General features: G+C 39.7%; 1 protein-coding gene across 4 annotated transcripts in view; it reads left to right on the top strand.

Annotated features, from left to right (window-relative positions):
* CTNNA2 (catenin alpha 2) overlaps window positions 1–26330 on the top strand; it is a 1204911-nt gene that overhangs the window by 423136 nt on the left and 755445 nt on the right. For all 4 annotated transcript variants that reach the window (XM_007193016.2, XM_057558785.1, XM_007193017.2 and 1 more), the window contains exon 7: window positions 11679–11882. In XM_007193016.2, coding sequence (XP_007193078.1) covers window positions 11679–11882 — 204 coding nt within the window. The remainder of the gene's footprint in view (window positions 1–11678; window positions 11883–26330) is intronic.

Genomic DNA, 26330 nt, shown 5'->3' with positions numbered 1-26330 from the left:
CCTTGATTTATGCTTTTATCTCAGACTTCAATCTTTAAAAGAAGTGTTTAAAGTATTCAGAGCCAGAATTATGATCATGCTTCATTGTCAGTAGATGTCTTTCATTCTCAATTTTCAGGGTTATAAAATTCCTTTTTCCTCTCTTTATCTATTGGCATTTTAATGGGAGACTGAGAGAGACTGCCTCAGGCATTACTAGTCAAATATTTTAAGCTGGATAACAGACATTTAAAAAATAACACTGGTGAATAGTTAATCAGTAGGTACTGCCTGGACTTGTTCATTTGTTTGCTTTGTTTTGAATTTTATCAGTGCAGCACAATAATACAATGAATAAAATTAAATGCATTTACAAATCTTGGTCCTGCTGGAACTCTCTGTGACCTAGATGGTTTGGACAATGCCAAAGCAGCAGGACGCTCTGAGCTGGACCAAAGCTAACCGTTGGGCAGGCTCAGTCATTTTCAAGTTTCACCCAGGCTGGGGCACTGTTCTCTCCAGACAACATGTGTTTTTTTTTTTGTTTTTGTTTTTGTTTTCTTAAACATCTTTATTGGAGTACAATTGCTTTACAATGGTGTGTTAGTTTCTGCTTTACAACAAAGTGAATCAGTTACACATACACATATGTTCCCATATATCTTCCCTCTTGCATCTCCCTCCCTCCCACCCTCCCTATCCCACCCCTCTAGGTGGTCACAAAGCACCGAGCTGATCTCCCTGTGCTATGCGGCTGCTGCCCACTAGCTATCTATTTTACATTTGGTAGTGTATATATGTCTATTCCACTCTCTCACCCTGTCACATCTTACCCCTCCCCCTCCCCATATCCTCAAGTCCATTCTCTAGTAGGTCTGTTTCTTTATTCCCGTCTTGCCACTAGGTTCTTCATGACCTTTTTTCCCCCTTAGATTCCATATATATGTGTTAGCATACTGTATTTGTTTTTCTCTTTCTGACTTACTTCACTCTGTATGACAGACTCTAACTCCATCCACCTCACTACAAATACCTCCATTTCATTTCTTTTTATGGCTGAGTAATATTCCATTGTATATATGTGCCACATCTTCTTTATCCATTCATCTGATGATAGACACTTAGGTTGCTTCCATGTCCTGGCTATTGTAAATAGAGCTGCAATGAACATTGTGGCACATGACTCTTTTTGAATTATGGTTTTCTCAGGGTATATGCCCAGTAGTGGGATTGCTGGGTCGTATGGTAGTTCTATTTTTAGTTTTTTAAGGAACCTCCATACTGTTCTCCATAGTGGCTGTATCAATTGACATTCCCACCAACAGTGCAGGAGTGTTCCCTTTTCTCCACACCCTCTCCAGCATTTATTGTTTCTAGATTTTTTGATGATGGCCATTCTGACCAGTGTGAGATGATATCTCATTGTAGTTTTGATTTGCATTTCTCTAATGATTAATGATGTTGAGCATTCTTTCATGTGTCTGTTGGCAATCTGTATATCTTCTTTGGAGAAATGTCTATTTAGGTCTTCTGCCCATTTTTGGATTGGGTTGTTTGTTTTTTTTTGTTATTGAGCTGCCTGAGCTGCTTGTAAATCTTGGAGATTAATCCTTTGTCAGTTGCTTCATTTGCAAATATTTTCTCCCATTCTAAGGGTTGTCTTTTGGTCTTGTTTATGGTTTCCTTTGCTGTGCAAAAGCTTTTAAGTTTCATTAGGTCCCATTTGTTTATTTGTGTTTTTATTTCCATTTCTCTAGGAGCTGGATCAAAACGGATCTTGCTGTGATTTATGTCATAGAGTGTTCTGCCTATGTTTTCCTCTAAGAGTTTGATAGTGTCTGGCCTTACACTTAGGTCTTTAATCCATTTTGAGTTTATTTTTGTGTATGGTGTCAGGGAGTGGACCACATGTCCTTGTACTTCTCCATGCAGCAAGAAACAGAAGGACTTCTGAACTCTGTACCTGGGAGAAAGACGAAGGAAGGAAGGGCTATTTTATCAGTGAAACATAAAACTTATCCATTTATACCCCAAGACAAGACAAAGTACACAACTTAAATACACAGAGGTAAATAGAAGGATGGGGTGATGGTAAAGGTGCAAAAGAAAGGAAGTAAAGACATGTACGTTGTTGCCTATTCTAGGAAAAAGCTCAGAATAATTAAAGAGAAATAGTCCCTCACTTAAACATGCGCACCATTTTGGTTTTCTGATTTTCATTGCTTTAATTACTTCAGATCAGAATGACATATTCCTTTGGGAGAATGACTTTAACTAATGTTACCTTCCTCTTTGAGAATTTTTTGCCATCTTTAAAAAATGAAAGTGAATGGCTGCAGAAGGGTATGTTGACATTTATTCTTTCTTCTGCTTGTTTGATTCGAAATAGCTATGTTGGACAGCAGGTGGTGAGGGTCTGGTGTTTATGAGGTACAACAGCACAATTTATCATTTTCCTTCGTTGCCACCTTGAACTATGAAGGTAGCAAAAACCCAGGGCACATCTATCTTACAGGGTTGTCACAAAGAACAAGGAAAACCACAGGACTTGCTCATACCACTAGCATTTGCTTTTTCCATGTTTATAAGATTAGATTTGGGAAAACAATTGATTAAATCGGTTTTCTTTGTTATCTTTTCTGGCGTTTTGAAAATTCTGTGTACATTTGAGATGACTAAGTAGTTCTCTAAAGAGTTTAATTAACACTGAAAGCCAGAAGATCTAAAGATAACAAATAAGACTTTCTCCCAGTCGTTAACAAGCAGTTTCTTGGCTACTAAAGAAAAACACTTCACCTTCCTCAGCTGTGCACTGAAAATCTTGGGTACTTAAACTGTGGGTATGAAACCACTCCATTAATGTTATGAGTGTGCTAGAGCCTTTCTACTGGCATAACTGTAACTAAATATTGAAATATATTACTTTTATGCTCCTGATCTTACTAAGTATTCCAGTCATGCTAAGTTACTGCTTTTAGTATAGTTAGGTACAAAGTTCAGCTTTAAGATGGTTAATTCGTAGCTCAAGAAAGATGAACAGATATTTGTGTTTTCCTTCTTGGTAGAAAAAGTATATTATAATGCCTGCTGACCAGCTTGAGACAGATAACAAATTAAAAGTAGGGTAAAGTAGCATTTTAAGAGCTTTTAATTTATCCCTGCTCATTTTTTTTTTAATAAATAAATTTATTTATTTATTTTTGGCTGTGTTGGGTCTTTGTTGCTGTGTGCGGGCTTCCTCTAGTTGTGGCGAGCGGGGGCTACTCTTCGTTGCAATGCAGCAGGCTTCTCACTGAGGTGGCTTCTCTTGTTTCGGAGCACGGGCTCTAGGTGCGCAGGCTTCAGTAGTTGTGGCCCGCAGCATGTGGGATCTTCCTGGACCAGGGATTGAACCCGTGTCCCCTGCATTGGCAGGCGGATTCTCAACCACTGCGCCACCAGGGAAGTCCCTATTCCTGATCATTGTTCACTGTTTTCCATACCCTCTTAAAGTAGAAAGAATCATGTACAGTACTACTACTACTTTAGTGTCTGAGAGGAGAAATGGCCGTTCCATTGACTTCTTCACGTCGACCAGCATCACGCATGCTGAAAGATACCAGTGGGAAACGCAGTGTAGTAGCCAAATCAGAGACTCTGGAGCGAGAGGGTGTGCATCCCAGTTCCAGCTCTGCCCTGTGCTCAGAGTGTGTGCCTGGACGATTCATCTTTCTTTAGCACATTTCTTGTATCTAGTTGACATCTAAGTGTGTTTTCCTGTGTGTTTTGTTTTGCAATTCTTGTTATTGTAATTTTGCTCTTCCAATTGGTTAGTTCTTGTATATATGAAGGCAATTGATTTTGCATATAAATACAGGTGCTTTCATGAATTTTTAAAAAATTTGCAATACATTTTTGGTTGATTCTCATTTTTTTCTGAGTTAGCAGTTATAACATCTGCAATCGGACATATGTAGTTTTATCTTCTCCTTCCTAATTTATAATACCATTTAGTTCTTTCTCTTTTCTAGTTGTTTTCTAGAACCTTCCTGAAAATGTTAAATAATTTTTTATGAATTTGAAAATATTTCTCTTTCATCTCAACAGTAGTCAGATTGCTTCTTCTACTTTCCATTGAGCCTGATGTGCCTTTTGGATTAAAATATTTATAAATAAATAAGTACATACACACAGATATACACATATAGGCACACAGTTTATCACTGATAACTTCCTAGCTTCCAATTTCAAAGGACATTTTTGGTCTTGATCTTATTTGCCCTCTTTAGAGAATTCCCTACTGTTCTCCCTTATAAACTATGGCCGTAAAATCTCCTGGGTCTGGTCAGATCTCTCTGACCATTCTTTACCATGTCATTTGTGGGCTCTTTCTCTGTTATACATTGAGGGTTTCCCAGTGTGGCTTGGGCTCACTGCTCTTCTCGTTCTGTTTCTTTTCCTTGGGCTAGCACATCCATTCTCATAGCTTCCACTCCTGCCTTTATTCTGATGATCCTCAATCTTTAGATCTGGTCCATTTTCATACACTTATAATCAACTATCCACAAGACTTTTTCACTTAAATGAATCATGCACACTGTAAACCTGCTCTTCTTTATCTGTTACCTGTCACAGTTGTTCAAGGTCAGTGAATGTTTTCTTAAAGAACCAATAGGAAATATCCCAAGCTTTGTGACCCATACAGTTTCTGTCCTAAATTTTAAACTCTGCCATTGCAGTGTGAAAATAGCCATAGACAGTGTGTAAATGAACGGGCCTGACTGTGTTCTAATAAAACTTATTTATTTGCATAAAAGGAGGCTGACACCCAGGATATAACTGGTTGATGTGTGCATTTTGGTGTTACCCATGCCAGAAATTTAGGTTTTATCTTTGACTCCTTCTTCTACATTCTCATAGCCAGTATATCTCCAAATTTTGCAGATTCACATTCTGAATGTGTCCCAATACATGCCCTTAATCTTTTTTATACAAACATAATCTTGTACTCAGCCCATCTTTATTCTGGGCTCTGAAGGCTTGATAATTGCTCTCCCGCCTTCTCCTTCTACTCCTGCCAAAGCTGACTTCCCTACTTCTGCGGAAAACTTTCTGCAGCCAAACAGGATTACATCACTCCTATGTTTTAAATTCTTGATGACTCTTCATTGTCTGAAGGGGTATTTACAGAGAGAAAGAGTCTTACAGCATAGAAGGCTCTTCAGAACACAGCTGTTGCTCTTTTCACCAACTTTGTCTCCTATTCCTGTTTTTGTCTGTTCAAGTCCTGGGAGAAGCAAATCCCAAGATAGATGGGATTAGATGTGTAAAAAGGAATTGCCTTTGAAGGATAAAGTGGGAAAGAACCAGTAGAAATAGGCCAAGAGAGCTTTTTGACTGCAGTGCAGGTCAAACACCCGTGAAAGGAGAGCAGGAGAGAGAGGACAGTGTAGGATGGGCCTGAGCACAGTTCCGAGCAGGTCTCAGCAGGGTCAGTGCAGAGGCAGGGGCAGGAACAGAGGTTGCCTGCTGGAGAAGTCCCCACTGGGCAGGAATGGCTCCGTGATTGACAGGGGCTGCTGGGGTCGAGTATGGCTCCTTGTGAAACTGGTGGATCTACAGTTGTAGCAGGTGGAGACGGTCAGTTACCTATGTTCATGCAGAAGTTTCTCTTTTTTTTTGCATGGCTTACTTTTATTTTTTATTATAAAAAACACATACAAGAGTTTTAAGAAATGATGAATATAAGACAAATCAGGACCACGGTGAGTTATTAAACCCATTTTCTATGTACAAATACTGAAATTCCGAAAGTGGAATATCATCAAATGTGAGACACATTATAGGCTGTCCATATATACATGGCACATGCAGAGACCTGCCCGCACTCGGCTGTGTCTGTATGTACACGGCGAGGTACAAACACCCGCGGTGACCTCTATCCTCAGCTCTCCTTTTCCTGATACATAGTTAAATATTTGCAAGGAACTTTAGAGATCTGAAGAAATGCATTAAAGTAAGTTCTAAAGGCTCTCCCTGTTTATTTACTCTGATCAGCTGCACTCTATACCTTGAGAGGAACTCTGTAGCCCACTTCTAGCTAAGACAGTGGAAGAGTCTTCGAGTAGCACTGCTTTGGCCTCCTCATCTTTTCCAGAAGTTTCTCTTAAAGGAAAGTTGCTTGGGGCCCCTTCATGGCACCATACCTGTAACTTCACACTTAACACTTCAGCTTCAATAAACCTCTTTTGATACTCTTCATATACTGTGATATTTTTCACCTCTGTGCATTTGTTACCACTTCCTATTCTGTCTGCATTGCCTCTTCCGGCCCCTGACTTTGCCTGGTCAACTGCTTTTCACTCTTTAAGTCTCAGCTGAGGAGTAATCTCCTCCAGGAAGATCTCTGTGACTACCTCCCACCTCCCAACTGTGCAAATTCCCATCACTCAGCTGTTTCTTAACATTGTTGGTATATTTTCCAAATTACACTTGGTTGTACATATTCTGTTTTTATTTTTACTAGACAGTGAACCTCTTGAAAGAAAGGATTCTTCAGTCTGTGCCCTCAGACACCTACAGTAACTGGCACCCATTTGTTGAATGAATGGCTATACTTTCAACTATCCATGGGAAGGGCAAGTTGACCCAGATGACATAAAAGAAGACAGTATGACAGATTATACTTATACCATTATACTTGGTTTAGGAGAATTTCATGGTTTTTTAAAATAAGAAATAAATTTTTATAATTATGATTTGTTAGACTCATTTCAACCGAATATGGGCAATCTGAAACAGTGGAAGGAACGCTGGGCTTAAAGTGAAAAACCCTGTGTTCAAATACAGCTGTCCTCATTTCCCATCTGTACAAACATGGGGAAACATCTCTGGCATCATTTTCCTCTTCAATAAGATGGAGGTAGTAATATCGCAGACACAGAATTTTGGACCTATCAAACCATTTGTAATGCATTCAACTTCTTGCCTTGACAGAGGTCTCTCTGCTGCCTTCTGTGGCATCGGAGCCTGCAACAAGTATAACTCAGTGTCCCAGGATAGTACTGAAATTTTAGATCACATTACTCCCTGTAGAGAGAATGCATGATAGGTGCGATTTAAAAGCAGTGCTCTTGTAACAATTAGATGTGGGCTGAGTACAGGTAAATGTATTATTTTGGGAAGTAGTTTTGAACTATATTGTTCCCTGAATTATTTCAAGTTACAATTTTTTTAGAGTTCGACATTGGAAAAAATGGGACATCAATTATGTAGGACAAGAGAGACTGTTATAGCACAAGCTTGATGGCAGAAGAGGATCCTAGCCTCCTTTGCTTGGGGGTGAATTATTGGGGCTGCTCTCTTTATGGTCATGCTTTCCAGTTGCCACTCCATAAACTGTAAGAATGAAAACATTAATTTTTAAAGTAAAGATGTTAATAAAAAAATAAGTTAAGGAAAAAGCACAAAGCACAGAATATTACGCTAGTGAAATAAAGGGACTGAGAATAGACAGGATAAAAAGAAATTAAAGTAAGGCTTACTTTAAAAAAAGAAGAAAAAGATAAAGTAAGAAACGTAGCCTCACAATTTTAAAATGAACTAAAATGACAATAGGAGATGAACTAAAAGATCAAAAGGATAAAAAGATTAAATGAGCTTTAGGAATGCAAACGAGAGACTTAGATATTTAAAATGTAAGATCTCAGTGAACTAAAATAAGTCTGTACAATTGGAAACAGCATAAAATCCTCTTGCAGGAGCACACCTTTGTCATAAAGGGAGAGATAGGAAACCTTGGCCTTGCCCTTTCTCTGTTTGGTGCTTGCATGTTACCCATGAAATGTTCCCTCCGTGACCAGGGAGTGAGCTGGATGCTGCTGCCGCTGCTGCTCCCTTTCTGGCCAGTAGAGGGCAGCCTCAGAGAGTCGCGGACAGGCTGAGCTGATGCTGGGAAATCAGGAGATCTGTTTGCTGATGTGAAATGACCCCGGAGTGTGCCAGCAAAGAGAACCTGCCCGGTTGTTTCTTTTTTTAAGTCGCTCCCAAATATGCAGAAGCAATACTCCTCCTTCACTCCACTTTGGCTTTCGATCTCTGTATTTTTGCCCAGGATTCACCTCCAGGAGTTTGTTTTTTCCTATCACTTTAGCAACGGTAGATAGTCTTTTCCTCTAGTCCTTAAGCCCCTGGCTTCATTTGGTTCTTTTTTTTTTTTTTTTTTTCTTATCTTTTTCTGATTTTCTAAAGCCTGTGTGGGAGCTCTCCAGTCCTCTGAAAACACACACACATACACACACACAAACAACCCATGTCCCCTCCTGCCAATTTGTCCCCCTCCATCCATTACACACAACCGGAACCCATCCACTCATAGGTAAGCACACACAGGCAATCCACACCCCCACACATGCACACACACACACATACACGCATGCACACAGATGCACACGCACGTGCGCAATGCCCTTTACGCCTTTTCTCTCCCCTAAGAGGCTTCTTCCTGCTAGCCGTTCACATCCATCATTGCAGTACTCCCCATCTCCACCACGGATATAGATTGGAATATTGTAAATTTATTGTTTCTTTTCCAGGGAGACTTTTTTAAAAAGCTTTTCCCCTGTGATCTATAAATAATGAATAATTCCATTAGAAATGTGATGAACAGTGTAACTTTTATGCAGAGTTTTTGAAGCTCAATGTTGCAGTGCGTTTACTTTCATGACAGCCCCGGGCCGTGGCAGGTGGGGAGCTCATTCGGCTGACACTGTAAATTCTCTCTTGCCATGTTTCCCAAAGCGTGTTCCTTAGGTTCTCATAGATAATGCATGCATTTTAAAGGGGACCCCTCTATGCTCAAATAGGTTTGAGGAATGCTGCAGGAAACGGACTTAATGTAGAACGGTTTAATGCAGAACTCCCCAAAGCATTTCATGTGCTAACGTACCCTGGGCCATGCAGCATTTCCAAAACATATCTGGCTAAGGAAACTTATTTTTTCATCAAAACATTACATCTCTAAGCTCAGTGTTCCATGGAAAATAATTTAGGAAATAATGTTATAATGACAATAGTACATTTTCCTTGTTCTACAGGGAAACTGTTTTACAATTGCTTTTATTGGGTTCAAATTTACCTCAGTGTATTTCCATCAAATTGGCATTTCTTTATATTTTTTAGTCCAAAAGTATAATAAAAATCCATCCGAGAGCTGGTATGTAACTCTGAAGAGTCTCCTGAAACCTCAAAGCAAAACAAATACTTTTCACTGTTTTATGTTAATATGGGTTCCTATAAAAGAGTGCTTTGAAAATCAGCAATCCTTATAAAGGAAAGTAGTCTAATTATACTTTGAACAGGTATTTCTTTAATTAGAGTATCAGTATTTAATGCATGTTACATGGTAAAAAAATATACATATATATATTATAAATGCATCATCTGAAAAGCAGTAGAAAGAGAGCAAGAAAGAGAGAGAGAATTCAAATGGATCCCACTGGGAAGAGTCCTTGCAGACACAGCTCTAGTACAGATGGCAGGTGGGGCAGGGCACCTGTGGCCCCCTCTCAGCTTTCTTTTGGGAATCTCACTTGTAAGATATACCCTGCAAAGCCATCCACTGTACTGAGGACTCCATGTGATTTTTTGATACTGTTTGGTAGGTTACTTAGGCACAAGGGACAGGATTTGAGTAATGCTATTCCGAGTTAAGTAAAAATTATCCTTTTCCTAAGATCTAAGAAAGTGCAAATGTGAAGGTAGTCTTTATGCCAAAACCTGCCACAGAATAGCTCATAGGAAGGACTTCATGCATTTGCCCTCTAAATTGAAGAGAGAGCTTCGACCAATGAGTAATTTCCTAGGAAATCCACCATTCCAATGGACCTCAGACGTGGTCTGTGTTTAGTGGGTGCTTTTTTCTTTTGAAGTCACCACATGCTTCACTCATTCCTTAGGACATCATCATTTTGTGCTGAAGGGATCTCCCTGCTGTGGAGATTTGCATTTTAACAACAAGCAGAGAATCAGAGCCACTGATACTTTGAGCACAGCTTTCAGCAAATACCTTAGGACATTTTGGAGAGTTATAGCAAGCTATTCCCAGAGAACATGCTTGGACCTATTTTGTAATAATTAAGCAGCTATTTTATATCCTATTGGGAAAAAAATCACACAAGTGTCTTTCATGCTCTTCACCCTATTTTTAGCACTAAGCACTCTAGTAGGCACATAGTAGGTACTCAGCAGGTGGCAGGTGGGCAATGGCATGACTACCTACTATCATTTGGTTTCCTTATTATATTCGTAGATATGGTAAATTATGTTTTCTAAATATATATATGTGTGTGTGTATACACACACACACACACACACACACACACACACACATATGATGAACATCAAAGGAAATAGCAGTGGAATGGCAATCCCATCAAAGGATCCAAGGGTCAGAAGACCATTTACTCCATCCCTACCATGCTGGTTCTTGGACCTCAGAGTGTGCACCTCCAGTGAAGATAAGCAAACCATTCTTGCAGCAGGCCATTCCACTGTGATTAACGTTGTTGGAATGATCTTCCTTGTTTGGAGCAGAAAAGGGGTCCCCAGTGGAAACCAGCAATTGGGCAAAGTCGGCGTTGCCTCTCTATTTCCTGCAGTTAGTTACCATACACTTCATCAGTCTCTCCACTCCCTTGACTTGCTGGAAATACTATTGTCCAGGTTCTGCTCTGTGTTTTCGATCTTCCTTTTGATTCTTATCTTTCTGTAAACCTTTGGAAATTGGGATTAACTGGGCCTTCTTTGGTCTGTTCTTGTTCTGTTCACTTTGCTAGTATGCCATTCACTACTTTGTGTCCACATAGCCCTGATGATTTCCAGATCCTCATACAGGCTGATATATCTGTTGAATTCTGGATGCATATATCTGTACACCTCTGGACATCACTACCTATATGTTTCCAGGATCCTCAGGCTTAGCAGGGGCAAAACTAAGCATAACTGCTCTGTGACACCTTCCCTTTAGGAAACGTCTCTATTTTCTCCTTAGATATCTAAGCTCTTTCGGAACATGTTAGCACCTTTATCAGGATACTGTCAGTTAATTGTGACAAATCACACACACATACATGCACACACATTATGAATCCTTTTCTAGAATGCTAGTTTTTATACAAAATATATTAGTTCCTAGTGGGAAGTAACCTGTACTGTATATGCCTTTTGGATGCTATTTACTCAAGTTTCAAAAGGCATCCTGCCATGGGACTCTCTGCTTCTCTTGAAGGGGATGCATGCTATGTGTGTACCAGTCCTGTTGATGGTTATGTATTATGGTCTAGTCTGGGGCTGTAAAATCTTTCCATAGCCCCACAAAGCGCTACACTGAAATGTGCTTTCCTCGAAGGCTACAAATTAAAAAAAAATGTCAAGCCAGTGCCACGATCTCGTTCGAAAACCCTTCCATTGAGGCAGCCTTTGCCAAGAACACATTTTTGAAACAAAACATGGTGTTTTCTCCCTGAAGATTAGATTCAGGACAAAAAGTATCTTACAGCAAGTTGAGACTTTGTCAAGGCCACTTTAGAGTTTATCCAATTAGCCAGTTTCTTCTCCACGCAGCGTCTTGTCCTGGCCTCAGAAATTTCTGGTTTAGAAAACGGGGTGCCGAGGCAGCCGCCTCTTCTCTGCTGATTGTTTTTGCACTGTCCTCCTTTCAGAACAAGATCATCCTGGACCCCATGACGTTCAGCGAGGCCCGGTTCCGGCCGTCGCTAGAGGAGCGCCTGGAGAGTATCATCAGCGGCGCGGCTCTCATGGCCGACTCCTCGTGCACCCGCGACGACCGGCGCGAGCGGATCGTGGCCGAGTGCAACGCCGTGCGCCAGGCGCTCCAGGACCTGCTCAGCGAGTACATGAACAACGTAAGTCCCGGGCTCTCAGGCCCGCGCCGCCCTCGGGGGATTCCGGTGCGCGATCTGGTGGCTCCGAGGAAAGCAGGCACAGCTTGGAAAGAGGACAGGTGATCCCCTAAGAGAGTCGGTCAGGGGAAACCCAAGAGCCGCTTTGGGAGAGTCCTGTCTTGATTTCGTGTCGGAATGCATTGGTAGCAGGGAAGAGATGGGTGGAAGAGGTTTCATAGGAAAACTTTGGCTTTTTACTTGAGTGATGTCTGCGTCGTTTTAGTGGCTGGCCTTTGATTTAGGTAAGATTTCAGTCGGCAAAAGTAGATGGTGGATGGAAATAACTGAGGACACACTGAAGTCCTCTACACAGAGCAATTTCAAAGCTAAGGACAGCTGTAGATGGCTAATCTTCATCCCGCCGAGGCATTAGGAATTATAATAGATTTTCAAAAGTTTGGACAGAGTTGGTTAAGGTGGAAACTTCTAACTGCAGTAAAACCTGGGGAAACTTTATTGATTCACTGTGCATTTAGAAATTGGAGAATGTCTCCAAGTTTTCAAATGGGTATTAGTAATATCTAGTGATATGGCAGCACAGACACCAGCTGTTCTCTCCTACAGGTATAAAATGTGATACTTCTTGTGTACCTGAAAACTAGATGAAGGAGATGAAGCCATATTCTTTGTTTTGAAAGGCACTGAATTATGTTTGTACTGATTTGCTGTATTCATTCAGCAGAGGTGATGTTGTTGATGCTAAGGGCTTGCACCCATGAATGATCTGAGTCCCTCCTGTCCTGGACTCCTGGGTTTGAGAGAATTCAGCATAAAGTGGGAAAATGTAGTGAGGTCTTGACATTACATGTTGAAGGAATGCCCTGTGTAGTTGTCAGGTAGGGAATGAGGACTCTGAAAATCTGCTCCCAGCTTTTGAAGCCCACCCTGGGTCCTGCTGGAACACCCTGAGGCAAAGCTGAGACAGAGCAGCCAACCCATGTCCTTCCCTCCAGCCTGATTTCTTCTTACCACTCCCATCCCTAACTGACATGTGGGTCCTCAGGTCAAGCCAGGAGTCAGCAGTGTCAGGCACAGAGCTGCTCCTGCCACACCCTCCAGAGAACTTTGATCTAGAAAACAAAAAGATGTAGAGTGCCCTACTAAAAGCCCAAATCTGTTTCCTTTCCATACACCTTCAGATTCTTTGATTTTGCAAGATTTGCCCATTTTCAGCACACAAAGAATAAGGTCTGGATGTCTCACGTGGTATTCATCTGCTTATGAGGACTTCTCTATAGGATCTGGATGGCCAACACTTTCTGTGATTTTGGTCTACGGGTGCTACGCAGGGTACAGCTAGAAATGTCGATCCCCAGTGCCTTCCATCCTGTGTAAATCTTTTTGAATAATGGATTTAACAAAAACATAGGGCTTATAAAATCTGGGATTCTGTTTGTTTGTTTTTAACAGAATGACAACAGGCTAATGATTTGTATGTGGAACTTGATTTTATATGAAGGCATGCTGGTATTTCTAGCAGTGAAGAATTACTGCCAAAGAAGGAAGTAGAAACTGTGGAGATCAGAGTGATGGTTAAGATCTCAATATAAATAAATCAGAAAAAGAAGTATGTTCTTGTGTTCTTTTAATCACAGAATGTGATTAAAGAAGAATTGATCTAGATGTGACATGTAATTTTCAGTTTGTTGTCTAGAATCCTGTCAAGTAGAAGTTTTTCTTTCAGTATAAACTCATACAGATCATCAGAGCTGATGGATTTCTGTGTTTTATTGACTCCAGGTGCTTGTTTTTCTGTTCACAACCTTGTGATGCAGGAATGTTTTGTATTTTTATTGGAAATTTGGTTTCTACTTTGACACAGTTACAGATAATACGTAGGTGGGTATAGTGCTTAAATTTTAAAGTGTGAAAATTCTGTTCACTTTGAACCACCAGGATCAAAGGCTGAAATAAAACACCTCCTACTGACTTTTTTATAAAGTGTATAAAATTTACTTGGACTTCACACTTCTTTGGTGATTTCAAGGTAGAATTGGATGCAGCTAGACCAGCTCCATAATCCCTGTCTAGTGCACTCATTTCTACTGCCACAATATCAATTTATATTTATTTTGATATAGCATCTGTGCCTTACTAAAAAGTCTGTTGTAGTTAACGGCAACCAAAAAATTAGTCAATTGTGACTAGGCTGTTATATTTCTTTTTCAATTTTGTAAGCTCTGGACATGAAGGTTTTATCAAGTTATCACTCTGCAGATTTTCATATTAATGTGCTAGGCAATATCATTAGGATAAAGAAATAATTAGATTGAGAAGAAAAGATTTTGAAATTGGCATAACTGACACTTCTGATGAGATTGGGTGCATTCAGAGTGGTATGGCCGTAGACAAAACTGACATTTCTGTATTCTAAAAATCACCTGATCAGTTCCTGATGAAGATTCAACTTTTCATGCTCACTTGTAGGTGAAGCTGTTCTAAAATCATACACATCCATGCCAAGTGGTATGAAATGGAGGAAGATGGACATTGGGGAAAAGAGCTGTAAACTAAATGATTAGGAGAAAATTGTCTGCATGGGGCATGAGCCATGTTTTAGCCACATGGATACACTGAGCTCAATAGGGTGTCAGTTGTTTGTTGGATATTTCCACAAAGGTATATTCAAATTAATGAATGTGTGTGTGATTTGAAGATTTAACAAAGTCATGCATGTAAAAGAAACTGTGGTTTGAGGAAAAAGGGCTGAGTGAACAGATGCATGTGGAAAAATTTATGATCCCAGAATGTGACAGTGTTAGAAAAGATGGTTGGAATGGTTTTGGGAAAGGCTTCGGTGGCCTTAATTATTTTTTATCAAGTTAATGATGTAATCCAGAGAAGATTCTTAAAAATAATCCTCCTTTAAATCGAACATCATTATTGTATATATGCGGAGACTAATGGGTAGAGAGAGACTCTTTTTCAAAAGGATGTGTGACCTTTGGATTAGTGCCATCAGAGTGGTTTTTGCAGTATTATGCTGAGTACTATAAATAGATCCAAATTATAATGAAGACATAAACGTGTATCTGGAACTTATAATTTTATACAGCTTTCTTTCATTGGCAGTACAACTACCTTTTCATCAAAAAAGAAAAAAAAAATCTTAAAAGTGGCCCCATGATAGGAAACAAGTAAACATGGTATTTTATTGATAAACATTTTGTGATGGATTTGAATTTAGAATATTGTATTTATTTAATGGATATGTATTGTGTGCCTGCCTACTTTGTGCCTGACACTGTTCTAGGATTCTGGGGATATAGAAGGGAAAAAAAATAGACAAAATTCTCTGCTCTCCTGGAGCTTACACTCTAGGTTGGGGAGACAGACAATCAATCAATCAATAATTTGAGTAAGAGTTATCTCAGATGGTAATAAGTGAAACAGGGAAATATAAAACCTGTGAGACAGCAGCATGGAGTGTAGCTGTAAGGATGACCTGGAAAAGGTTCACTGAGAAGATGACACTTGGTTAAAGATCTTTCAGAGATGAGGGAGCAGAGAGCACTTGAGGTGGAAGGAACGGCAAGGTCTAGTGCTCCTTGACCTTGTGTGAGGAGGTGCCTGAGCTCTTGAGGAACCTTCTTAGGGAGGCTCACGGACTGTTCCAAGTGAGTGGAAGGTAGCAGGTGATGGGGTCTGCAAGGAGACAAGGTGTCAGACTATGTAGGGCCTTGTGCACCGTTATTCAGAATTACACTTTTACCTTAATAAAATGGGAGGCCATTGGAGAGTGTTGGGCAGAAAATGCCATACTTTAGGTATTGAGGACAGGCCATAGGAGTTCAAAAGGTAAAAAAAAAACAAAACAGGAGGACAGAGGAGGAGCCCCTGTAATAATTCACGAAAGGATGGTGGCTTGTGCCAAGAGTAGCAGTAGTGTAAAGTGCTCAAATTCTGATTATTTATGAACATAGAATGGACATTGGGCAGTGTGAATGGCAGCTGTAGCTGTATCAGCCACCCTAATACGGTATCTTCAGTTTTGATATCTTCATTTCGTTTTGTTTGCACAGAAAATTCTGATTTACTCAGATGTAGTAACACTTTGTAAACAGCTCACTTTGCAATGCCTGGATACTCTGCTAGACAGATTACATTTGAAAAGGGAGTTCAATAGAAAAATTTTGTTTCAAAAATACCCAAGTATGGTTCACATTCCTATAAATATAAAAGACTAAAAAGATATAATGCTTATTCTAAGTACTAAAACTAAATGCTGAACAATACGGAGATGTGTTAAACCATTACTACCTTGTACGCAATTCACTGTGAGGCTTTGGTGAGGAAATGTGATGAGCAGATAGGCCTGGACCTTGTGCGCTTTGGTGCTGAACTGCCTGGTTCAGTTTCATAGGCAAAAACACTCTGTGTGGTTCTAAATTTTTCTTTAAAGAGTAATGCACAGCTACAATTTTCTTAAACAGTTGCACAGTTAAAGCACAATGATGGCAGAGACTCGGGTGGCATAAAGGAATGATTTTCTGGTCTCATCTGTGTTAAAGTGTGGCAGGTTATTTTTTAATTTTATTTTTATGAATAATTAAAATTATATATTTTTACAAAATATTTGAATCTAACTTTTTTTCAAACCTCTTGAAGCATCTAAGTGAATCCCTGGGGACAGTGTGTAAACCACTAATGTAATGCATGCATTAAAAGCACATGGGGACAAATTGATGTGGGAACATACATACATATTACAAGTGCCTGAAGGGTCATTGTCATAGCCTTTGCTTTAGGGCGGAATTTAATTTAAAGGGTGTTCCTGATGGAACCTATTTGTGAGGGGTTAAGGTCTGAAATGAGATCTCAAAGGGTCATTTCCAGCCTGGTTTGGGGCCCATACCCCACCAAGGCTCCAGCATACAAAAGTACAGGAGGAACATGTAGAGTGATATCCAGGGCCTGGGGAGCTCTGAAAAGAGTGGGCTTCACACTGTTTTTTTGTTTTTTTTTTTGTTTTTTTTTAAATGGTGCAAAAGAAATATATGTTCATTGTAAAGGGTGAAAAACAAAGAAAAAGTTTATTCACAATCTCACTCCCTAAAGATAATCATCTTTGATAATTTTGTACATGTCTTTCCAATGTTTGTAAACTTCTATGAGTGATATATTTATACACACACAGAGACACACATAAATTATGCCTGGAGTTGTAAAAAATGGACTCATTGTAAATGATGACTTGTAACCTATTTTCTTTACTTAATATATTGTGAATATGTTACCATATCAATAAACATTCTCAAACCTTATGTTGACTGGCTGAATAACATTTTATTATATAAATATGCAATAATTCATTTTGAGAGTATTTTTATATAGCATATTGGAAAAGATAAGTAGGCAAGATTTCTGGGGCTGGCAGTAGAGAAGAGTGATTGAGATCCCAAGCAAGACTGAGGAACAGAATGAGAAGGTGGGGAGAACACAGCTTCCCAGTTTCTGTGCTTAAGGGGCTCCCTGAAAATTTTGTGCAATGAATGTTTTGTAAGAAAAGAAAATTTAAATGCCTCTGAGGTTCTATTTAAAATTGTCTTAAGTATATTTTTCTGTACTTTTTCGATTTTCTGTATAAATTTGATTTTCATTTATCAGAATTTCTGTAAGTTGGCTATGTGTAGTACTGCCAAGAGGGGCTCAGAACATCTAGAGGACAAGTTCAATGGTTATATTTGACCCAGATCCCAGAGAAGACATTGAAAGCTTCTGAAGGGAGGGTCATCAGAAAGATAACTTTGTCATAGAAATTGTTATAATGTTGAATTTCTCCAAATGGGAAGGCAGGAGAAAGATGGAGTAGTTGTTATCACATAAGAATAAGAGTAATTGTTGATTAAACATAAAATTTGTTTTCAGTGTTATCTAGGCCTTCTCATTTCTCTCCCTCCTGTAATCATGTAAAAGAGGGGATGAAACTCACAAAAACCACTTTGGTCAATTCTGAGTTTTTCTACTAAAAGGTTTGGCTTAAAATAGAGTAGAAAGTAACGTTTAAAAATGCTTGTGGGCTGTTTATGACCTAATGTTGCCCATACCCTCCCCCCACCCCATAACGGCCCTCCATTTTAAGGGGTATCTTAAGGGGATTGGTTGCATCATTCAAGGGAAAGTGTCCTAATATCCCAAATTTGGTACCTATGGTGAGAAGGTTTTCCTTGCCTTTTCCTTATTTGAAACTTTTCTTTTCCCCCTTTCTAATCTCTGCCTTCAAATATGTTCAGTGACCATATCTCTATTAATTTTGAGGTTGAAATTCATCTGTGCAATTATGCTTTTCATGTAAAATGTTTGCTTCCATGAAGAGACAGTTTTAAAATTCCTTTTGAGTTGGAGCTTCTGGCTCAGATATTGAAAGAGTACAATTAGTTTACCAGTCTGTTCTCTGATGTCTAAAACTATCCTTTGAACCTACTCTTCCAGTGGAATATGGTTGGGGTGGGAAGTCATCTGGATAGTGCATGAGGCCTCCATCCTTGAATTAGGGCATTTGCAATCCTATTTGCCTCTGTTTCCAGGCAGTTTTCAGTGTGACTCCTAGAGGTACCCTGAGACTAGAACAGGATCTTCCAAATTTTTAATCTTTTCCTTTCCTTCTGTCTTCTTATATTAATATTGTATTCCTTTGCTGTAGTGGGATCTCAAAAAGCCAAGGGAGTGTCGTGGGGGGCATGCAGGTGGAAGTCACTCAGGCACAGGTGGTGGGAGAACGTCCAGCTATGCTGGTGAGACATGTTCCTTGGAAGGAAATAATGCAGATGAGCGTGTAAGAGATCTTGTGCCAGAACCAAGCATCCTACAGAGCATGAGAATGTTCCGAGAGGCTTCAGGAGGAGATCCAGACTGGCAGGTGGTTGGTTGACACTAGAGTGATCTGGGCACAGTCCTACAGTAGCTATGGAGCACAGGTGTAGGTAACATCCATTCCCTGTGGGGACATGGCAGGTCTCTTTGGTCTCAAAGGACCCCAGGTGTAGGAATTTATTCCAGTGGGCATTTAGGCCCTTTGAAAAGTACAGCATGCCATACACATATTTGCTATTACTTATCATCAGCTCATGACATACAGTTAAATGACTCACAGGATCCCAGGACAGATGAGTCTAACCAGACTTGTTTTACTTGGATCATCAAGGTCAATTCACAGTGCGGTCTCACACACTATCTCCTTGGCCAGGAAAAGTACTTCCTACGTGAAACCCTCCTTTGTTCCCCACTGTGGATAGTTTAGCAGACAGGTAGCCTTACAGACAGGTAGTCTTACCAGCAAAATGGGGCTCCCAGTCTAGTTCTATAATGAATTAAGTCTGAGCAATGGAAATCTTAACTCCAGGAGCTCACTGGTGACTTCTTTATGGAGGAAAAGCTGTTCTGAGCAATCATTCTCTCTCTCTCTCTCTCTTCTCCCCTTCCCTCTCTTTCTTCTTCCCTCCCTCCCTTTTCTTCTCTCTACCACATTTGTGCCTGGTAGAATTTCTTAAAATTCTTTTCAGTGCATGGATGAACTCACAAGAATGTAAGGGAGTTACTCAGAGGTAAGAAATGACAAGAAAACAATAGACTAGAGATAGGTCTGCAGATTCCTCCTGGCCTAGACTTTGTTTTTAAATGATACAATATGTAAAGAACAGTAGGCAAATTCTGAGACCCAGCTGGATGGCCAGGCAGATTAGGGACCTCAGTGTAAAGCCTGGATTCTCAGATGGTGTCACTACAAGGGCATGAGCTAAGAAAATAAAACTTCCACGCAGAGAGAAGCAATGAAAATACATGCTGTCTTGGCTTTTAAAAAGCAGGAGAAAAGAATCTCTCCTCTGCCACCAAGAATTTCTAACCACGATCTCAAAATCACTCAGTTTTGGGCTCAGAATCTATATTTGAGGGTGACCTAAAGTTTATTCAATATTTCATTTGAAGTCATTCTAGGTGGTGGGTTGTTAGGTACCTGGCAGAAGCAAAGACCAATCTTCTCTATAGGAATACACTTTAAACACAGGCCTCAAAGAATTTCCACAGATAAAGTTACAAGGAGCAGAAATTAGCATTCTAGAATCACTGAAAGCAAAATGAAACAGGCCACTATGATTGACAGTTGGCACAAACAACCAATTGTAGACCAGAACTACAAGGGCTGAAGATATGCAATTATTAGACACAGGTTATAAATTACCTTTAAAGAAATTAGAACATTGCAAATGTGATCATGAAACAAGAGAATGGACTGAGCAGCCTTGGAAGGCAGGGTTGGGGGTTGTGTGGTGGAGGAACACGGGCTTATTTGAAGGGCTGGGACAGGAGGTTCCTTGTTGCCAACAGCCTGGGATAATGAAGAAAGAGACACGGTCATTGAGAGTGTCCAGAGTGGTGCTGCTGGTAACTTCTGGAGCAAGAGCTGGTTATCTCTTGCAGCAACACCTTGGGTAGATATTAATCACCTTATCTACAGTGGATTTCTGTATGGAACTCTTTTTGGTGACAGAAAGAATAGAAAATCTAAAATGAAACAGGAGATGAAAACAAAAATCCATTTTAACAGCAAAATTATGTCCCATTCTTAGAATTCTAGCTAGCTTCTTTCCTTATCAAACATACCCCTTCACTGAGTCCTTGAAAGTTGGTTCTGAACCTTACAAGATCAATCAATATGATGAGGAAGAGCAAGTAACATTATGAGAAAGGAAGTGGCTGTCTCTGACTCCATCAGTGAGTAGAGAAGGCTGACAGAGTTGACTGCTGGGTCATCAGATTTGGCCGTCCCACTTAAGACAGCCTGGACAGCACAATCCATCTATTGATCTTCTTGGGAGAGACTTTTGGGTATTTCAAGGAAGACCTCACAAAACTGTCAGGGAGAGCAGCAGGCTGTACACCACCACCAAGCCCATGAACCTGGATAAACCTTTCCTTTGTTTTTCCAAAGGATGTGGGAAGACTTCCAAAGATAAGCTCCCAAGGGCCTCCTTGCTTGGGCCTAATGCTGCTGTGAGACCATCCTGAAAAGTTTCTCTTGATTCATTTAGGAAATTGTTACACTGTAAGAACTGTCTCACTGGTGGTGACGCGTCCCTGTGCTTCAGACCCACCAGGCTCTTTGCTGCTTTGGCAGCTTTGTACTTACCATCCCTCTGGAATGTTCTTCCTTCAACTTTATATGGATGGCCCCTCTTTCAAATTTCAGTTCGATTATGTTGTTCTTAGTCATCTCAGTATATTAATTTCTGTTATAGCATCTGCCAACCTCTGAAATTACAGCAGCTCTTTGTGCTGTTACTGTCTGCTCCACTGGAATTTAAGCTCCCATGAGAGGGATGTTGTCTTATTCACAATCCCCAGGATCTAGAGAATCTAGCCTGGAATAGTAAATACATATTTTTAGAATGAATAAATGACTTCTCTCTCATCCTCTTCTTTTGATAATCATAATCACAGTCATAATTATCATCATCAGAAGAAAAAGAATAAGAAGAAGGAGGAGGGGGGTGCGACAGAGAAGGAAAAGCAGCAGAGGCATTAGTGACATAACGCATAGATTTTGAGTCTTTTGAATCCCATGTTTTGGAACATAATGATTCACCTGTTTTCTCTGCTTTATCTACCTTGATAAACCTTTAGGTAAATTAGCTAAAGTTAACTATTCTTGGCTTCTTCATGACTCACTTTGAGGTGCCCAGACATCTCCCTACAGTTAAAGCTATAGTTAAGGCCCCCATCAATTCTTTCTAGAAAGGCCTAAAATGATCCTGTGACTATCAGTAGAGAAAAAAGTGATATGAAGCATGCCGCTTGCTTTTCAGTTCGAAGAGCTCCACCAAACAGCTCACTCTTAATTCCTCCATTTTAAGTGTGTCCTCCAGGGTGACCTGTCTGGGCTTAAGTTCTTGGGGATGTATGTTAAGGGCTGGCAGGAGCTGGGCCATTTTTAGGTCTGCAGAATTCTGCAGGCTGGACTAGGAACTTCGGAAATTACTTAACTCATCCCTGCCTAGAAGGCACAAAGAGTTTGTATATGTACCTAAGAGATAAATCAACAGAAGAAAAGCATCATAATTCACCTGTTGAAAATTAGACACTCTCTTTCCAGAGGCCCAGCCCAGACTACAGAATCACAGTTTTTTGCAGAGTGGGTTGATAATATCTACATTTAGCAAGTACCCCAAGTGATTTCTATGAACAGACAAGTTAGGGAACCCTTGATGTAATAAGTTCAAGAGTCAGTTTAATACAGAATGGGTTTAAAATGGGTTTTCTTTTTGTGAATGAGGATAAATACTTTTGTAAGAAAGGAGCAAGTGAAATATCTCCTGGGAAATCTTATTGAGCTGTATATTACTCAGCCTGGGCATTCAGGATTTCAGAGGAGACTTGTGAAGCTGTATGGCTAATCTTTGAATTCCTTAGAAATAGGCAAAGCTAAGCCAGCCTCTCACCTGTGAGCTATTAATTGAAGGGTAGCTTTTTTTTTTTTTTTTCCCAAAGCGCACCTCCCTCAAACACACCTCTTCCAATACATTACTCTGCCATCTGTAAAAAGATAATTTATCATCCTTGTGGAAGGACTCTGCTTTCAGTAAGTGCCAGAACTAAAATATACAGTTTCACAGATTACTCAAAATCCTTTTTCTTAACAACAGCTTAATTGCTGACTTCAGTTTCTAGTAATTCTGTAGGTTGGGTCACAGCTAACAGATTTACAGCATTAACCCCAAGCTTTGCCTTTGCCAGTTCACACGTTGAATTGGGCTTTTGCTCTGGGTCCTTTTGGGGACTATTCTAGGGTACTGTTTCCACGAGGAAGCCACATTTTGCCTGACTGTCCTATGGATTCTTAGATCTATCTACATATCAGAACCACATAGGGAGATTTTGAAAAACGAATGTTCCAGGGCCCTACCAGTTCTAAAACAGCAGAATCTTCAGGGATGGAGCTTGAGATTCTGTATTTTAGCAAGTCTTCCAAGGGATTCTCATTCCTCCAGCCTTTGTTACCAGCCTTGGATTAGTCCAGCATGGCAGAATCACCCAGCTTAATCAGTATCACATTCAGAGAGAGGTACCATATTTTCCTCTTCCTTGGTTTTCTCAATAATGTTTTCAAAGTGTTATTTATCATTATTAATCTTCACCCCCCAAATCCTCTTCCTCCACCCCCGCCTTGGAACCAGTGTACACATTTGCAGACATTTGCATTTCCTTTCCCTTTTCCCCCTAATGTGCCTCAAGAACAACATTGGTATGCTATGTGAATTTCATCTCAATACAAAGAAGAAGAAGACAATATTGGCCTTTTTTTATTCAATGTGCATACTTGGGGGTTAGTAGGAATCAGTTAAGTGTCCTGCAATCTGGTGGCTGATTTCACACTTTTGATCCCTGCAAAACAGACACGCAAATCTTTTGTGAAAGGTGTTTTTTTCTCTGTATCTGTGAGACAATTGCAAATAATAACAATTCTCCAAACTTCATCTTATCTTATATATTGCATCTTTTCTCATCATTGGCCTAATTTTATGCTTGTTATCTTTCCTGCTTGCTCTCTATCCCTACTCTTTAATTTTTCTTCTAGCATTTGTAAAACCTATAAAATCGCATCCTTCCTTGCTTTTTTTTTTTTAGAATTATCAAAGGATCCCCATCCATTTTCTTAAAGCCCCTGTTTTCTGATTTCAGGCCATTTAGATGAAAATGAGCAACAAGATATCTGCAAAAAATCAAATGGTTAAGGACATTTTCAAGGTAATGTAAATAGAACTGAAATTGGAATTCAGGTCTTCTGGTTTCTTTATGGCCATTCTTTGATCCTTTTCATTACTTCATGTTTTATATTGGATTTTTGATATTCTCCTTTTCTCCATTTAAAGCCCTGTACCATGCATGACTCATCTTTCCCCTAACATTCTTTTTGATTTCTCAGGGTTAGTTGGACAGTAGACTCCAAACAAATCTTCCTTTTCCAAGCATCTATAGATCATACCAGAACCCTGTCAGAACCCCAGATAAAAAGCAGACAAGAGCAGCCTTGTGGGACAGCAACCAGAATTCCTTCTGAAGGAACAAAAAGGAGCCTTTGTTGGCAGGAATAAGGTGTTAAGGGAGCAGACAATTGAATCTGATTTTTTTTCAACAGTGTAGCTTCTCCTGGCTTCAGTCTCTAGGTAGAGATTGTGTACCTTGTAGGAGACAACAGTAGAGGCAACAACCAGATGAGCCAGCATTGGCATGTGCATTTGCCCATGACTGCCCACCAATGTGGTGGTTCTGTTCTTGATTGACCATGTCTGTCCTAAGACCTGCCTTTTACCTTTTACCTTTTTCTGAAAATAAACTTCTGGTTGCCTGCAGCTTGGATTAGGAGAGAGGATCTAAGGGTCTAACTGCTTTTTAAGTGAATTCAAGCAATCGTTTTGCTTTTAACCTCACCATTTTCCCTCCTTTCCCCCAAAAGAAGCTGAAGCCTCAAATATCTGTCATTTTTGAGGGTTTTGCAGCATGAATTGGGTTGTTTTGAGCTTTCCCCCGTTGTTGGCTTGAAATTCAGCTTTCACAGACCTGCTAAATGAGTTAGGACACTTGCCTCTCAGAATATTGCTGCGGCCATTTTCTCCTATTTTCTTTGCCCTTCGGATTGAGACCTTTAAAAGAAAATTGCTCTATGGTCATTGTGATGGGTTTTCAGAAAAGATCAGTGATAAATGTGTGTATTACATCTGCCATCTCAGCCATATCTTACTTTTATTTTAAGGAAGATTACAGGTTCCTTCCATACTTATGTCCAGAGTCCATGTTGTTTTGCACCCTAACTTGACCAAGGAGATGAATGGAGCTAAGATGGTCAAAGCACATTTTCAAAGTGAGCTGAGAGTTTTGGATAAAAGTAGAGGTGAGACATAATGTTTGGAATAAAGCTTAGATGGGAAATCTATTTCATCCAGACACTCTGCTATATTTCAGTGTCATACTGTTCCTAACAAAAATATTATAGATATTGGTTCCAATTTAGACCTTGAAGAAAATGTGCTTGTGAATACCTATCTTTGGAGTTTATGTAGGGCAATTATAGAAGCAGAGCATTTATCACATGATGATGAAGAATCCTTCAGAAATTTTCATTGTTTTTATGTCTACTTGATGATATATTCTTCTTAGTTATTGACTGATAGCAGTTGCACAGATGATACCATAATATGATCCACAGCATCGTGTTAAGGGAGAATTAAGACCAATGTTAGTATCTCAGTCATTTTCTTAGAATTGATTAATTTTAAGTGACTCTTCCAAAATATTGAGAGTCACCAACTTTATTCACTGAAGCATCTTTGTAAATGGAGTATTCTCGTAAATCCCTTTGCTTTCTAAAAGTTACTTAAGTCATTTAAGTTTATCTTTTGTATTATTAGCTTTTCCCCCTTTGATGCTATTTTATACATGACTCTGGCACATACGTTTTCATATCCTTGGAGCTTTTATTACTCATATGGCTTAATGATTCAGTTTATAAACAGCCACACTGATATTTTTGTCAACTCATATTGTTGTATAAAATCCATATCCAGCTGTTAAAGACCATGGTAAGAGAAAGAAACATGGGGTATTTAACATTCCAGACAGACATTGGAGTTCTTGTGGTATATCCCTAATATACTGTGATTATTAGCATGACACCTGATTAAATTTTCCCTGCAGGATAAATACACCCATCAAATGATTCTCACTAAACCAAAGATTATTGACTAGCAAATCATATGTAGTCTGACATGTGTCTATATCTTTAAAGAGTAAGAAAAACCAAAAACTACTTAGTTGGTTTATTAGTTTTGAGACTGCATTTCCTGGAGCCCTAGATGGTTCAGGGACCCCAGGAGCAGATGTGCTAAGAATGAGCGTGACTTAGTTACCTCCACTCTACCTGGTCCCATACTTACTTCTTCCTGAGAAGCCCTGATTCTAATAGAATTCAATATTTGGTTTTCATATAAAATTTAATTTGGAAAAAACCCAGTTCTCATTGGTAAGACAGATTTTGAAAAATAATGAGACTTTTGTCTGGAGTAACCAGATAATTGACAGGAAAGTTAATTGTAAAGCATGAATTATTTAGGTATCTGGCCAATCTGTGATTATACTTATAGATCTGAAAATTATGATAAATAGAGAAGCCCAGCTCTTAGCAGATTGGCAGGCATGAACTGAAATATCCAGATGAATACAAATTCAGAGCTTTTCATCACATTCCAGCTGTTAAGTATAAAGTTTACCTAAATAAGTGAGACTGGGTTGGGCCACCTCTCTCTCTTGGCCCTGAGTTTCTCAGCAGCTCCTGGTGCGATCTGCCACTCCATGGAGCTTCCCTCATGACTCAGCACAGACTCTATGCCATGCCCTTTAAGCCAAGAACAGCACATG

Source organism: Balaenoptera acutorostrata, chromosome 12 (assembly GCF_949987535.1).
Source record: "Balaenoptera acutorostrata chromosome 12, mBalAcu1.1, whole genome shotgun sequence".
Taxonomy (NCBI): Eukaryota; Metazoa; Chordata; class Mammalia; order Artiodactyla; family Balaenopteridae; genus Balaenoptera; species Balaenoptera acutorostrata.
Note: the sequence above shows the minus strand (reverse complement) of the source record. Positions and strands in the feature narration are given on the sequence as shown.